Source organism: Sus scrofa, chromosome 8 (assembly GCF_000003025.6).
Source record: "Sus scrofa isolate TJ Tabasco breed Duroc chromosome 8, Sscrofa11.1, whole genome shotgun sequence".
NCBI lineage: Eukaryota > Metazoa > Chordata > Mammalia > Artiodactyla > Suidae > Sus > Sus scrofa.
Window position 1 is genome coordinate 86657910 of NC_010450.4, and position 17085 is coordinate 86674994.

The following is a 17085-nucleotide window of genomic DNA, read 5'->3' on the forward strand; positions in this document are numbered from 1 at the left end:
GGTTGTTTCCAGTTTGGGCAATTGTGAATACAGCTGTTTGTTGCAAACGTTTGTGGACAAGGCTTCGTGTAGACATAATTTTTACCTTTTTTGGAGTAAATACCTAGGAGTGTGATTGTACAGTTAAGTGTATATTTACATTGATAAGAAACTGCTAAACTTTTCCAAAAGGCTGTGCCATTTTGCATTCCCACCATTATATATAAGAGTTCCAGATGTTCTACCTAACAACATTTGGATATCTGTTTTTTTAATTAAAATATAATTGACTTATTGCATTAGTTTACATGTAACAACAAAATGATTTGTTACATGTATATATTGCAAAATGATCACTACGTTGTTTAGTTAACATACATCACTTCTCATAGTTAAAATTTTTTTCTTGTGATGAGGACATTTAAGATTCACTTTTAGCAGCTTTCAAATAGATAATAGTCACCATGCTGTATATTGTATCCCCAAGACTTATTTATCTTTTATCTGGAAGTTTATGCTTTTTGACCTTTTGATATTATATGTTTTTGTTTTTCTTTTTTTTCTTTTCTTTTTTAAGCTATTCTAAAATATTTGTAGTGATGTCTAATTGTACTTTTCATTTACATTTCTCTAATGACTAATCACTAATTTTCCCAATTTAATTGACTTGTCATTTATATCAGTTTCTTTGGAGATGTATCCTTTCAGAATTTTTTACCCATGTTTTAATTGGGTTGTTTTAAATATTGAGTTATGAAAGTTCTTTATATTCTGGACACAGGTATGGTATTAGTTATCTATTTCTGTGTAACAAATCCCCCCCCCCAATCTAGCGGCTTAGAACCACATTATCTCACTGTTTCTTTGACTCAGGCCTCTGTGCAGCTTGAGGTGGGGGTGGTCCTCTGGCTCTGGGTCTCTCGGGCCGCAGTTAAGATGTCAGCTGAGACCGTCGTCTTCTCAAGGCACAGCTGGGAGTGGGTCCACTTTCAGTCTCACTCAAGTGGGTGTTGGCAGTATTCAGTCTCTCCAGGGAATGAATGTTGTTGGACTGTGGGCCTCAGTTACTTGCTGGGTGATGGCCAGAGTCTTCCCTTGGTTCCTTGCAACCTAGACCTCTCCACAGAGTAGCCCACAATGTGGTAGCTCCCTTCCAGGGAAGCAAGGCAGGGGGAAGCAGGGGAGAAGAGAGAGCGCAAGAAGATGAAGGTTATGTCTCCACTGGCTTGACACTGTCCTCCAAGATTCCATGCCTACCCAGAACCTGGAATTGTGACTTTATTTGGAATTAGTATCTTTGCAGCTGTAATGAAGTTAATACGAATTAGTACTGGACTAGAGTGGGCCGTGAATCCAGTATGACTGGTGTCCTTATAAGAAGAAGGAAATTTGGACACAGTCGCCCAGGGATACTACCATGTGACAGCTGAGGCAGATTGCAGTGATGTATCTGCACGACAGAGGTCATCAGCGGCCACCAGAAGCAAGGAAGATCCTGCCCTGGAGCCTTCAGAGAGTATGGCCCTGCCCAAAACTTTGATCTTGGATTTCTGGTCTCCAGAATTGTGAGATAATAAATCTCTGTCAATTTATCCAATCAGATGGTGGTATTTTGTCACAGCAGCCTAAGGAAACTAATACACAATCTTTTATAACTTAATCTTGGAAGTAACATCCCATTACTGATTTCTGTTTATTAATAGCAAGTTATCAGATCCCACCTACACTCAAGGAAAGGGGATTACACATGGCGGCATGAGTACCAGGAGCCAGGATCCTTGAAGACCACTTCAGAAGCTGCCCACCTCAGTCTGAGATGACTGCAGTCCTGGCCAGGGCATTGATTGCAAACTGCCACAGCCCCTGAGCAGAGGACTCAGTTCAGTGGTACCCAGATTTCACAATACTGAAACTGCAATAATAAATGTTACTTTAAGCCCCTATATTTGGGGGTCATTTGTTTTGCAGTAATAGTCAATTAATATGGATATGCAGTATTAAATAATTTCTCTCACTCTGAGGCTTGTCCTAATTTTTTTTTCTTTTTTAATATCTTTTTTTTATATAATGATTTTAATTTTTTTCTTCATAGCTGGTTTACAGTGTTCTTTCAATTTTCTGCTGTACAGCATGGCGACCCAGTTACACATGTATACTTTATTTTTACTCACATTTTCTTGTGCCATTGTAAGTGACTAGACATACTTCCCAGTGCTACACAGCAGGATCTCATTGCTTATCCATTCCAAAGGCAGTAGTCATTTTTTTAATATCTTTTTGTTATATAATTTTTCTTTTTTCTTTTTTTTTTAATCTTTTTAGGGCCGCACCCACGGCATATGGAAGTTCCCAGGCTAGGGGTCAAATCAGAGCTACAGCCTCCAGCCTACACCACAGCCATAGCAACACCAGATCCAAGCTGCGTCTGCAACCCACACCACAGCTCACGGCAGCACTGGATCTTTAAGCCACTGAGCAAGGCCAGGGATCTAACCCGAGTCCTCATGGATACTAGTCAAGTTCGTTAACTACTGAGCCATGACAGGAACTCCTTAATTTTCTTTGTAGATAGCAGAAGTTATAAATTTTTGTGAAATCTAGCTTATCAGTATTTGCCTTTGAGGATTCATACCTTTTTTTGGGCGGGTGGGGGGAGTGTCTTTTTTTTTTTTTTTTTTTTTTTTTGTCTTTTAGAGCCACAGCCGCAGCATATGGAGGTTCCCAGACTAGGGCTCCAATTGGAGCCATTGCTGCTGGCCTACGCCACAGCCACAGCAACATCAGATCCAACCTGCATCTGTGACCTACACCACAGCTCAGGGCAACGCTGGATCTTTAACCCACTGAGTGAGGCCAGGGATCCAGCCCGCTACCTCATGGTTCCTAGTCTGATTCATTTCCTCTGTGCCACGAGCGGAACTCCTATTCATGCTTTTTGCATCTTACTAAGATGTCTTTGCCTGAATGTGACAAAAATTTTTCTGTTTTCTAGACAAATAATTTTGACTTAAAACTCTGTTCTGAGTCATCGTATGTAGTTTGAGATATAAATCAAGGTTAATTTTTGAAAATATGGATGTCTAATTGTTCCAGCATCTCATGTCATCCATTTAATGTCTGTAATGGTCAGTAGTAATGGCCTCCCTTTTATTTCTGAAATGATAATTAATATTTTTTTCTTGATGTATCTAGCTAAAGGTTTAATTTTATTGATTTTTTTCTGGAGAACCAGTTTTTGCTTTAGTTTTCACCCTCCATTGGCCTTTAGTATTTTGTTATTTGCTTCCTTTTCCTTACTTTGGACTTAATTTGCTTCTCATTTCTGCTTTATTAAGGTAGAAAATCATTTCTGATACAAACAGCTGTAAATTTTCTCTAAGCAATGCTTTAACTATGTTCCACAAATATATGTTATTTATGAGGACATTCAGTTCATACTGTTTGCTGATTTCCCTGGAGACTACTTCTTGGATTCATGTGTTTCTAAATGTGTTGCTTTGTTGTCAGTTATTTATGGATTTTCCAGATACGATTTTCATTGTGACTCCTCATTTGATTCTATTGTAGTCAAAAAAACATTCACAAATGTCACTTACATCAGGTTGGTTGATAGCATTGTTCAATTATATCGTTAATGGATTTTAATCTGTTCTCTTACTGAACAAAGAGAATTAAAATCTATGGTTATGAATTTATCTTTATTTCTTTTGAGTTCTTTAGTTTTTGCATCATGTATTTTGAAGATCTGTTGCTAGATCAATTTGTGATTTTTCTTGACATATTGAGGAAGTGACATTTTTATTATTATAAAATATCCTTTATAAACTCTTACTGTGCTCTCTGTCTTAAGGTCTATTTGGTCTGATATTAAATCAGCACACCCATTTTTTTTTTTTTTGTCTTTTGTCTTTTTTGTTGTTGTTGTTGTTATTGTTGCTATTTCTTGGGCCGCTCCCGCGGCATATGGAGGTTCCCAGGCTAGCGGTTGAATCGGAGCTGTAGCCACCAGCCTACGCCAGAGCCACAGCAACGCGGGATCCGAGCCGCGTCTGCAACCTACACCACAGCTCACGGCAACGCCGGATCGTTAACCCACTGAGCAAGGGCAGGGACCGAACCCGCAACCTCATGGTTCCTAGTCGGATTCGTTAACCACTGCGCCACGACGGGAACTCCCCATTTTCTTTTAAATCATGTTTCCATTAAATATTATTTTCTGTTGTTTACCTGTAACCTGTATATGCTTTTATTTTTCAGGTGATTTTCTTGTAGGCAATTACATTTGGTTCTTGCCTTTTTTTTTTTTTTTTTGCTTTTTAGGGCCCCACCTGAGGCATATGGAAGTTCCCAGGCTAGGAGTCAAATCAGACCTGTAGTTGCGGGCCTACGCACAGCCACAGCAGTTCGGGATCCGAGCCATATCTGAGACCTACACCACAGCTCATGGCAACGCCAGATCCTTAACCCACTGAGCGAGGCCAGCAATTGAACCCACATCCTCTTGGATACTAGTCGGGTTCTTAACCTACTGAGCCACAGTAGGAACTCCCTGAGTCTTGCCGTTTAATTCGAGTGTTTTAAACCATCTACATTTGATGTACTTACTGATATGGTTGGATGAAAATCTACCATATCACCACTTGTTTTCTCTTTGCCCCATGTATTCTGTGGTCTTTTATGAAAATGTTTTCCTAACATTTTTTGGATTGAGTTATTTTATTTCAATTTGGGTCATCTATCTTTTCTTCTCTGTTATAGGCTTATTGACTTTTCCTCTGTGGTTTGTTTTCATGGTTGCTCTAGGGTTTTCAGTATCCTTAAGCTTATTCCATCTACTTTCAGATAATGTAATACTGTTTCATGTCCCTTCCATCCTTTTATGCTATTATCATATGTTTACTTCTGTATATACTGTGAAGGCCACACATACTTATTCTTCAGTGGTATCTTTTGATCAGTTATGAGGGGAAAGAGTCCTTTTATTTATCCACATATTTACTATTTCTGGTACTTGTCTTCTTTTGTGTAGATAGAAATTTTCTGTTACTGTTTTCCTTCTGCCTGATAAACTTGTCTTAACGTAGTACATGTCTGCTCTCATTGCATTCTCTCAACTTATTTGTCTGAAAATTTCTTTATTTTGCCTTCATTTCTGAAGGATTTTTCACTGTGGGATTATAGGTTTATAGTTATTTGGCAACAACTATTCCTTGTCATGAGGCCTGTGTTGATTCTGATGAGAAGTCAGTTGTTACACTCATCCTTGTTCTCCTTTACTTAATATATCATTTTTTCTGTTTAGTTTTAAGATTTATCTTTATTAATATTAATATCAAATTGTTTTTTACAATTTGATTATGGGAGTTTCCTGGTGGCTTAGTGGGTTAAGGATCCAACATTGTCACTGCTATGGCTCACATTGTTGCTGTAGTGCAGGTTTGATCCCTGGCACGGGAACTTCTACATGGCACACACATGGCCAACAACAACAGAAGTTTGATTTTGTTGTGACTTGATAAAGTGTGTGTGTGTGTGTTTGCCTTGCTTTGAGTTCTTTGAAGTTTTTTTTTAATGATTTTTATTTTTTCTGTCATAGCTGGTTTACAGTGTTGTCAATTTTCTACTGTACAGCAAGGTGACCCAGTCACACATACATATGTATATTCTTTTTTTTTCACATTATCAAGCTCCATCTTAAGTGACTAGATATAGTTCCCAGTGCTATACAGAGGATCTCATTGCTTATCCATTCCAAAGGCAGTGGTTTGCATCTGCTAACTCCAAATTCCCAGTTCATCCCATTCCCTCCCCCTCCCCCTCCCCCTTGGCAACCACAAGTCTGTTCTCCAAGTCCATGATTTTCTTTTCTGTGGAAAGGTTCATTTGTGCTATATACTAGATTCCAGATATAAGTGATATCATATGATATTTCTCTTTCTCTCTGACTTACTTTATTTAATATGAGAATCTCTAGTTCTATCCATGTTGCTGCAAATGGCATTGTTTTGTTCTTTTTTATGGCTGAGTCATATTCCGTTATGTATATATACCACATCTTCTTAATCCATTCATCTGTTGATTGACATTTAAGTTGTTTCCATGCCTTGGCTATGGTGACAAGTGCTGCGATGAACATGCAGGTGCATGTGTCTTTTTCAAAGAAAGTTTTGTCCAGATATATGCCCAAGAGTGGGATAGCTGGGTCATATGGTTTTCTAAGGTATCTCCATACTCTTCTATAGCGGTTTTACCAATTTACATTCCCATCAAGAGTTCTTTAAGTTTTTGATATGTGAGTTTATAGTTTGTATCAAATTCAAGTTATATTTGGCCATTATTTCTTTAAATATTTATGAATGTCTCCCCATCTCTTTTTTGGGGATGCCACTTAAATTTATGTTATACGGCTTTATGTTCGTTCCACATCCCTGAAGATCTGTTCATTTTTTAATCTGGTTTTTCTCTCTGTACTTCATCTGGCAAGTGTCTATTCCTGTTTCTTCAAGCTCTTTTTTTTTTTTTTTTTTTTGCCTTTTTGCCCTTTTCTAGGGCCGCTCTCGCGGCATATGGAGGTTCCCAGGCTAGGGATCTAATCAGAGCTGTAACTACCAGCCTATGCCAGAGCCACAGCAACGTGGGATCTGAGCCACATCTGCAACCTACACCACAGCTCATGGCAACGCCAGATCCTTAACGCACTGAGTGAGGCCAGGGATGGAACCCACAACTTCATGGTTCCTAATCGGATTCATTAACCCATACTGAGCCACGATGGGAACTCCTTCAAGCTCTTGATTTTGTGAACATTGGGCTTCCACAGTACTACTTATTGCTCCTGGAAAACCAAAATGTTAGCTTGTTAATTCTCTTGTAGATGAAGAGGAATAATGGTTAACGGTGAAAAATGTCTTTGCCTTCAGGAAAATAGTATAATAGGGAAGTAACTTGTGCAAGATAGTAAGAATTCATGAATTCGTACTGTGGGAAAGGTAGGACTATATCCCTCAGTGTAGGCTTTCTAACATTGCTTCATACTTGTTTGCCCATAAAGAGTAAGGCCGGAAAGCACGTGTGCCCTTAAATGAAAGAAACTCTAAGTAAACAGCCTCATTCTGATTAGTGAAATGTGTTCCAATGTGTTTTATTAAATGCTAAAAGAGATGTGCCCTTAAATTTTACACTCTGGAGTTCCTGTCATGGCACAGCAGAAACGAATCCGACTAGGAACCATGAGGTTGCAGGTTCGATCGCTGGCCTCCCTCAGTGGGTTAAGGATCCGGTGTTGCCATGAGCCATGGTGTAGGTCACAGACGGGGCTGAGATCTGGTGTTGCTGTGGCTGGTGTAGGCCGGCAGCTGTAGCTCTGATTAGACCCCTAGCCTGGGAACCTCCATATGCCGCGGGTGTGGCTCTGAAAAAAAAAAAAAAAGACAAAAGACAAAAGACAAAAAAAAAAAAAAATTTTTACACTCTGGTTACTCTGAGCCCTCCAACTTCAGGATAACATTGATATCAGGCAGTTACAAGTCTTTGCATATACAGAGTTGATTACTTCAGCTTCTTACTCAGTCTTTACATAGAATTGATTATTTCAGTTGGTTATTCAACTTTTGTTTGGAAAATTATAATGTAACCTCTCGTTTAAAATGCCTGCTTTTCTATAAAGATGAAAATTATGTGAGTAATTCTATTCAGTACTTACTATGACTATGTTTATATAATTTAGAATTTACTTTGTTATTTTTAAATGAAAATATAAAAATTTCTAGAATTAAATATAGAGATGTGGAGTTTCTAAAAAGTAATATTGGAGTAGGGAAGATCTTTCAAATATGACATAAAAGTCCATAATCAAAGAAGGAAAATGCTAATAAATTTCAACTACATGAAAATAAATGATTTTTATATGGCGCAAAAAAACCTCACCATAAACTATGTAAAAAAATGCCTGAGGGATTCTCTTTTGGCACAATAGGTTAAGGATCTGGCATTGTTACCACGGCACCTTGAGTCACTGCCATGGCATGGGTTCGATCCCTGGCCGAGGAGCTTCCACATGCCATGGCGGCCAAAAAAAAATAACACGAGAAACTGGGAAAAATTTTAATTCACATAGCTGACAATTTCATATTAACTTCTAATGTGTTTAAGGCTATTAAGTATAACATTATAATAATAGTTTTTGGAAAATTGTGTCCTCCAGAACAGATTAAATAAATTGTGGTATATTCACAGAGTAGGAGACTATGGAACCATTGAGAATCAAGCAGGTACAAATTTATATAAAATAGCACTCCTAGAACAGTCTTGACATGTAGTAGATATCCTGTATATGTTTGTTAACAAATGAGTTTTTAAGCGAATAGCAGCAAAGTCTTAACATACCCTGTATAGAATGCTATTATTTGTGTAAAGAATATTTATGTATATACCCATTTGTTTATGCATAGAGCATAACAGGTAATTTACAAAAAAGTATATAGAAGGTTTTGGTGGATGAGAGATGGAGGAGGTAGAAGGTACAGAGACAGAAGGGTAGGAAATGCTTTTCGGTACCTTCTGAATTTTGTGACGTCCATTTTTAAACTGTTTAAATAAAGTATCAAAAAATACTGTATTTACAGGGATGAAAGCGAACCTGCTCAAATAGAAGATTCAAGTGTTGTTAAACCTGATGGCTGGCTTGATGATGAACCAAAATTTATTCCAGATCCTAATGCTGAAAAACCTAGTGACTGGTATGCCTTCTTCATCTTCAAATGTCAATTTTATATGTTTCTTGCCAGCTTTTTTGTTACTAGTTTATATGACTGACAGGAAAGACTTGAGTTTCCTAAATTTGCTTTGTTCTAATATCCTAAGGAATGAAGACATGGATGGAGAATGGGAGGCACCTCATATTTCTAATCCAGCATGTCGGGTTGGGTGTGGTGAGTGGCGAGCTCCCATGATAGATAACCCAAAGTACAAAGGGGTATGGAGGCCTCCAATGATAGATAACCCTAACTACCAGGTAACAACCACTTGTTCCAACCCATAGTAAAGTTTAAAATGTGCTACTTCTGTTATAGATCTAGTTACTGCTAATGTTATGTGAACTCTCAGAACTTTGATTTGTAATAGTGTGCCTTAACTATCTTAAGAAGTCAAAGAAAATAGACACCAACTAATTTACATTTAAAAAGTAAAGCATTCTTTATTTAATTTTCTGGGGGGGGGATAAAATTAACAACTAAAGATCAGTCACTTTATACTGTTTTTATCTTAGTAATCAACTGATGATCACTTTGGAATAAAATTTTATTTCAGAGTTATATTTAAGAAATGAGTTCTGATCAAGAGGACTCACAGGAGTTCCTGCTGTACAGAAGTGGGTTACAAATCCTACTGCAGTGGCTCAGGTTAGGTTCACAGCAGAGGCATGTTTTCGTTCTGTTTGGGAGCTCCCTTCCTGGGCTCAGTGGTTAAGGATGTGGTGTTGTCGCAGCTGTAGTGTCGGTTGCAGCTGTGACTTGAATTTCAGTCCTTGCCTGGGAACTTCCATATGCTGTGGGCGCTGCCAAAAAAGGAGAACTCATGTACATTTTAGTGATTTGAGTCAGTGCTGGATTAACATGCTCCTTACTCTGGCATTACTATAACTGGATTTTTTTTTCTAATAAGAATCAGATATTTTTTGAGTGTACCCTAGTTTGAGGTATACTCAAGTCCTGTGTTATCCCTTTAACCCTGTAGTTTTAGTTTTATCTGTCTAATTATTCATTGACATTTTCTTTTTTTTTTTTCCTTTTTTCTTTTGCTTTTTAGGGCTGCACCTGCGGCATATGGAGGTTCCCACACTAGGGGTACGTTTGGAGCTACAGCTGCCAGCCTACACTGCAGCCACAGCAATGCCAGATCCCAGCTGCATCTGTGACCTATACCACAGTTCACGGGAGCACTGAATCCTGAATGAGGCCAGGGATCAAACCCTCATCTTCATGGAAACTAGTTGGGTTTATAACCCACTGAGCCACAGCGGGAACTCCTTCATTGACATTTTCTGACATTTATCTTACGTATATAGTAATATACTTGAATTGCTCACTGTGGTTTTTCTTTGTGGTATTTATCACAAAAAGGCTTATTTTGGTAACTTTTTAAACATGTCCCTCATTAGACTTTAAGCACCATAATGCAGGGAACATGTCTGCCTTGCTTATCACTATATCCTAGCATCTGGCATAGTGCTTGGAGCAGAATAGATTGGGTTGAGTTGAATTGTTGAAGATCTAGTGAAACTTCCGTGTTGAATAATTGTTCTGAGATTCAATTATGATTGATTATTGATGCCTATCATGGCTATATGTTAAAAAACCATGGCTCCTGTTTTTGCCATAAGGTGATCTCTCTGATTTGAAGTTTTTAATGCTATCTTGACTTGAATATTTTTACTAAATGTAAAAAGACAAGCAACAAACAACTTGTCTAAAATTGTATCACTTGTGAAATTTACTCAATTTTCTGTGTGTGTTGGATTTTCACTTTTTTTTTCTTTTTCAGAGATTAAAGTCAGTATTATTCATAGGGAACATTGTGTACAGGGTAAAAAGAAATAAGATTTTATTTCCAGTGAATTATTAATGAATTAAATATCAGTTAAAGTTTTCTTTTTTTCAGTTAGTATTGCTAATTTAATTCAACAGCAGCTACTTCTTGAGTAACATTTACAATGAAATTATTTTATTTGAAAATGTCTTTATTTTTTCTTCCAGGGTGTCTGGAGTCCTCGAAAAATCCCTAATCCAGACTATTTTGAAGATGATCACCCATTTCTTCTGACTTCTTTCAGTGCCCTTGGCTTAGAGCTTTGGTCCATGACCTCTGATATCTACTTTGATAATTTTATTATCTGTTCAGAAAAGGCAGTAGCAGATCGCTGGGCTGCAGATGGTTGGGGAGTGAAAATAATGGTAGAAAATGCTAATGAGGTACATGATTTACCATATAGTAATAATAGGACTTGGTCCTGGTTATAAGTTATACAAATGATCTTTTAAAAGATAAATAAATGTGCAACAATGATTAAATGCTGAGGAAACATATTTAAATTAATTTATGTGAACAGAATATTTAGCTTTACCAAATCAGGGTACAACTTCATTACAGACTATTTAATGAACTTATGTAAGTCTTTATTTCACTTATTAAATTATGATAACATAATGGGATTTAATGCCTTTTGATGTTTATAGAAATGATACTACTCAATATCCTTGTCATCTTGTCAATTCAATGTTTAAATGGGAACAGTAATCTAAATATTCTTTATTCATTTTAACAACTTTTCACTTAGTGGAGTGCAGAAACTTTTTAAATTTAATATTATTATGCCCTGTTTTTTCCCAAAAATCTTAACATTACTTAAAAAATAGTAAATATTTCAACACAGTGCATCTTGGAGAATCTATCTTTAAAACCAGTTAAAGAAAAATTCATACTTTACATTTGGTTTCTTTGGATATTAGCAAAAACCATCAAAAGAGTAAGTAAGTAAAGGTAAAAGGATTCTCATTTTGAAACTCTTCTAACTAAAACATATGATGATTTTAGATTTTCTTTTAGTAAGAGAAACAATTTCCTTCCTGAAAGTTGTGTGTGAAATGTGTTAATAACCAAGAAGAAGAAAATACAGTAATTCTCAGGTTGATTTTTTTTTTTCAAGGAAGTCTTTTAAAGTACAGAGAGTTGTATAATTCTAAATGAACCAGATAATACACCTTTTTATTAGGGGTATTTATACTCTTTTATAAAGAGTAGTTCTGTCCTGAAACTTACCAATAAAGAAAAGTATCTTAACTCTTGCTGCTACACTAGCCAGGTCCACCTATATAATACAGCCTATCTTTTACTACCACTTGTCAGGAGCAGCACATGTGAGTAGTTAAAGATTATTTAAACTTTGTGAAGTATAAAATGGGAAAATAAAGTATTTTTTAGCTTACAAATTCGTGACTCCTTAATGTAAAACACCTAGGTGAAGTTAAGTTTTTTATTTTATATGCTGTGTTTCTGAGTGAAGGTTCATAGACTGCATTTCTGTTTATGTCTCTAGCCCAGTGTATTCAAACAGCTCATGGCAGCTACTGAAGCGCGCCCCTGGCTTTGGTTCATTTACCTTCTGACAGCAGGGCTCCCAATAGTGTTAATTACTTCATTTTGTTGGCCAAGAAAAGTAAAGGTAAAGAAAATGAATTTTCTTCAACATTTGACAAAAAATCACTTGATATTTAGGAATTTTGTGAATAGAGCAAGTGGTTCTTAAAAGTAATAAACTACATTGCCTAAAAGTTTTTACTGATAGTTCACTGTGTATATCAGTTACTGCAAAAAACCTTGCTTTTAGTAAAAATAGCTTGTATTAAACCACCACAGAAAAAATTCAAAGATGCAGAGTTCAAGAAAACTGACATATGTAAACCACAAACGAAGGGAGCACTAGAGCAAGAAGTGAAGGAAGAGAAAGCAGCCCTTGAGAAACCAGTAGACTTGGAAGAGGAAAAAAAACAAAGTGACGGTGAAGTTCCTGAAAAAGGTAAGATGATGATGGTGATTAATAGTGGGGACCCTGGAGGAAAATCATTAAAAACAGTAGATTATGGTGTTGCTGTTGTGGATCAGCAGGTTAAAAACCTGACATAATGTCCATGAGGATGCATGTTCCAATCCCTGGTCTTGCTCAGTGGGATCAGCATTGCTGTGAGCTGTGGTGTAGGCCACAGACATAGCTTGGATCCCGTGTTGGCTGTGGTGGTGGTGGAGGCCGCAGCTGCAGCTCTGATTTGATCCCTAGCCTGGAAACTTCCATATGCTGCAGGTGTGGCCTTAAAACAAAAGAGAAAAGTAGACTAAGTGGTAAACTGTAGCTGTTACACTTATTTATTGTCAGATTTATACCATCTGAATCTCCAAGAATCCATGACTGTGGCGAAGAGGAGTAGCACCCTTGCCTGTGCTCTAGCTGCAGACATCCTCTATGATTTTTGTCTTCTGGGAGGAAAGAGTTGTAAAAATTGTTCAGTTGCTTCAGAGCCTAGCAACTATGAATCCCATATGCTATAGCTTTTGCAAAGACTTTTCTTGCCTCCAGGGATGAGAAGGGAGGTACAAACCATGGCTGCTGTAGAAGAGTAATCAGTTTAAGGCAGGTGATTGTAGCAACAAAATTCACAGCAAAGATTCCAAGGGCTGTTATTTATCAGATAGTTTATCATATCGAACAAATAGTTTAATCTCTTAAAAGGGTTGCTGGATCATATGTACCCTTCTCACCCTCTGCTAAACTCCAGAAGATGTTAGAACTGAAGAAAACAGGCTTTTTGGTGACTCTCCAGGGAGACCTCCTTACGCACATGTAGGTAGCAATGAAATTATTGATATTTGCCAAGCTCCAGATTGAGCCCTTTATAACTTAAATTATATCTAGAGCACTATTTTTAACTTAATAGTTGATGAAATAGTTGATCTAAAAGCCATACTCTTTCAAAATACACACTTGCACACATGTATTTTTACATATATATGTGTGTACATATACACACACACACATATTCTTTGGTTTTCATTTTACATACAGACTGAATGCTTTAAAATTCTTTAAGCCTGTCCCTTTCCTCAAATATGAGGATTTGTTTATAAAATGTGGGGGAATAATGAGTAATTATATTTAATTAAAAAAAACTCCTATTGGAAGGAATTGCTTTTAAATATTGGGATTAAAAATACACCCACCACTTTTATTTAATCTTTTCACTGGCAAAATTCTAATTCAATGAGCCTTTATCTTTAATACAATCTGTATTCTAGAAGAAGAATGTGAACCCGAGGAAAAGAGTGAAGAAGATATTGAAATCATAGAGGGACAAGAAGAAGGTAATAAATCAAATAAGTCTGGATCTGAAGATGAGGTAAGCAACTCTTTAACAGGAAATAAGCTAGTTTTTATGTATGATTCTTAGTCCATAAAAAAATATTTCTATAAAGGCAGCAGTCTGATCTGCAATGAATTTTTTAGTGTATTTCTCCCAGCTTTTTTTAAGTGCATCCATATTGTTTTAAAATGTATCCATGAGAAAAGCATGAAAATATTATAATTTGTATCATCTTAATGGCTAATGAAATAGTATAAAGTAAGCCTGTGGTTTACAAAATATAGACGGCTGTGTGTATAAAAATTGACTGGTATTAAAGTGTTCTCTTGAAAGGTGTAAAAAGCAGACTATCAGGATATTTATAATAACTCAGTTTTCTTTATAGCCATTGTGAAAACATTCTATCTCAATAATTCACATTTTGAAGGATTTCATTCATTGGGTAGTTGAGTACTGTCTGCCTGATAATGTATTTTTCTCAGATCTTTAATCAGCTGGTTTTCCCATTAACTCGATATGTCTGGCCCTTTTTCCATCCTGATGTGTAATAGAACTTCTCACAGTGCCTTTTTTTTTAAGTCAGTTATTATGGAGTCAGAAACCATCCAGGGTATAATTCAAAATCAAAGTTTTCTTTTTTTACCCAGTATATACAAAAAAAAAAAAAAAAAGCCTGCTTTCTCTACTTCTCTAGCCCTTTAAGAGCTGCATAACCTTCCCTACAGGGTCAATGTCATTCCCACTCTCATAGCTTGGAGTTAGGTAGGGTAAAGATACAGGTATGTCTGGCCTGTTGCATGTGGTGAAATAAAACTTTCTCTTTTGTCCATTTGGAGAAATCTCCCAAATAAACTTATTTTGTGGTTATTGTTTAGTTTTCTAAAGTTTATTCAGTACATGTACCTGTTACTGGTCTTAACTGACTTGTGAGTTTTTAAATGGGCTTTAGGGATCATTACATAGTACAAATATCTTTATTTAGAGGGAGCTAGGTGAAGATAATTTCTTCCAGAACAGAGTTTTGAATAGCCCTTGTTTCCTGCTGTCACTGTCTTAATAATAATACTTGGAATCATTTGTCAAAAATGTGTATTCTAGTTATGTTTTACTTTTTAAAATATTTTGTGTACCTTTAAATATATCTTAATTCTATCTTCCAGTCTTTTAGTCTTATATGTTTGTCAGTGAGCTAAAATACATCAGTTTTTGGAAATAATAACTATTGTGTATACCTTCATTATTTTATTTTGTTAGCACAAGTTTATTTATAAATGATTGTTCTGGAAGGATAAAGGAAAGAAGAAAGACCCAGACCTTAAGTTTGGTGTTTTTTTTCTCTGTCCTCTCTCCTAATTTTTCTCAAAGTACTGTGTGCCAGAAGTTCTGAAAAAGTCTCTGTAAAACCAGCTCAATGGGAGTTCCTGTTGTGGTAAAGTGAGTTAAGGACCTGGTGTTGTCTCTGAGTTGGCATAGGTTTAATCCCCAGCCCAGCTCAGTGGGTTAAGGATCCAGCGTTGCCACAGCTGCTGTGTAGGTAATAGCTGTGTCTTGGATTCGATCTCTGGCCAGGGAACTTCCATATGCCATGGGTGTGGCCAAAAAAGGAAAAAACAACAACAACAAAAACAGTTCAGCGATTCATTACTTACAGAAGCATTGTGATGTATAGTTAGTGCTTAATATCCTGCAGTGAAAATATGTAGCCTTTAATTAACCATGACTTAGATTAAGCTCTAAATCAAAAGATAAAATTTTGAACTGAGTTGTTAGCATTTCCATATCAGATGTATGTTTGACAAGCAGAGTTATTCTAAAAATGTAGTCATGCCAAAAAATAAACAAATTGAAACACATGTCTATAAACATAAACACATTTTGGATCAGTTTTTAAGTAAAGGAACATAAAGATAAACCAATTGATTGTTGTTAGAACATGTATTTTAGGGAATAAGCAATTTACTACTATTTACTAGTTGGCCACTGTATGAAAATAAACACTTTCATAATTTTTTTCCTAGATGAAAGAAGCAGATGAGAGCACAGGATCTGGAGACGGGCCAGTAAAGTCAGTACGCAAAAGAAGAGTTCGAAAGGAGTAGCCTGTATTCAAGTATTTTTAATTCCTAATAGAGTTGGCTTTCTAAAGTCGATGTTCCAGAATTGAACTTGAATTAATCTGCACATCCTGTTTCTACTATATTGCAATGTTATTCTTCCAGATATTTATTTTAATTTCCTTTTTCAGAAAAGAAAGAATTCTGAAGTTACCTGGTCTTTGAATTTAGAATTAAAAAAAAAAAGTGGCACGTTGCATGTTAGGTTTTAAAAGATTAATATCAGAAGTTATGGAGTTTTAATAGTTTTGGAGAAAGTTTTGGTTTCTACAGAGCAAAATAATATGCAGCAGCTTTACTGCTATTAGAAAAATCAGCTATTGGAATTTCCTCTTAAATAGTTTGACTACAGTATAACTGGTAGTTTTGTAATATAAATGAGAGTGTGTTCTGTTGCACAGAGCTAAATGCAATAAAGTTTCTGAACGGTTGTTTGATTCTATCAACAATTGAAAGTGTTGTATGTGGCCTACATTTACCTAGTTTGTGTCAAATTATAGTTATGATCCTTTGTTCACTTAAATTATAGGAGCCTTTAAAAAGGTGCTTTGTTGACAGACAACTCAGCAAAACAGAAATGTCTATGTGTCATTCATAGAATCACTGGTTAATAGTGTAGCATATTTACATTTGAAAACAGAGATAAGAGGTTTATCAAAACAAAATGGTGTACATATTTTTTTTTAAGCTGTTATAGTTGTTATGCCAGAATGGCTGACCCTCACAAGATTGCTTATGCTGACATTGCTCTTGAAAATAAAATTTAAAATATTTCTCTCCTTTAATGATACCTTCATTAATAGGTAAATTATTGTTGGGGAGTCTTTATTTTATCTGACTAAGAGGTTCTAAAGGCTAATAGGTATTATCACACTTTGAATTTGTTGGGAAAATAGATAAAAAATACAAATCTATTCTTAGTCTTTTGTCTCATCTAACTTCAAAGCTGCCTGTATGGTAGATAGTAATAACTATGGTTATTGCTTCTCTTTTTAAAGTACAGTTGACCCTTGAACAACACAGGTTTGAACTGTGTGGATCACATATGCAGATTTTTTTCTAATAAATTCTACAGTACTACA

At 36.2% G+C, this 17085-nt stretch overlaps 1 protein-coding gene across 3 annotated transcripts in view; it reads left to right on the top strand.

Moving 5' to 3' along the window:
• The window catches only part of CLGN (calmegin), a 53875-nt gene extending 36790 nt beyond the window's left edge, over nucleotides 1-17085 (top strand). For 2 of the 3 annotated variants that reach the window (XM_005666858.3, NM_001243207.1), the window contains 7 exon segments: nucleotides 8604-8717; nucleotides 8842-8992; nucleotides 10734-10949; nucleotides 12074-12199; nucleotides 12394-12553; nucleotides 13825-13925; nucleotides 15908-17085. In XM_005666858.3, the coding sequence (XP_005666915.1) occupies nucleotides 8604-8717; nucleotides 8842-8992; nucleotides 10734-10949; nucleotides 12074-12199; nucleotides 12394-12553; nucleotides 13825-13925; nucleotides 15908-15988 (949 nt within the window). In that variant the 3' untranslated portion in view covers nucleotides 15989-17085. 3 annotated transcript variants of the gene reach the window in all.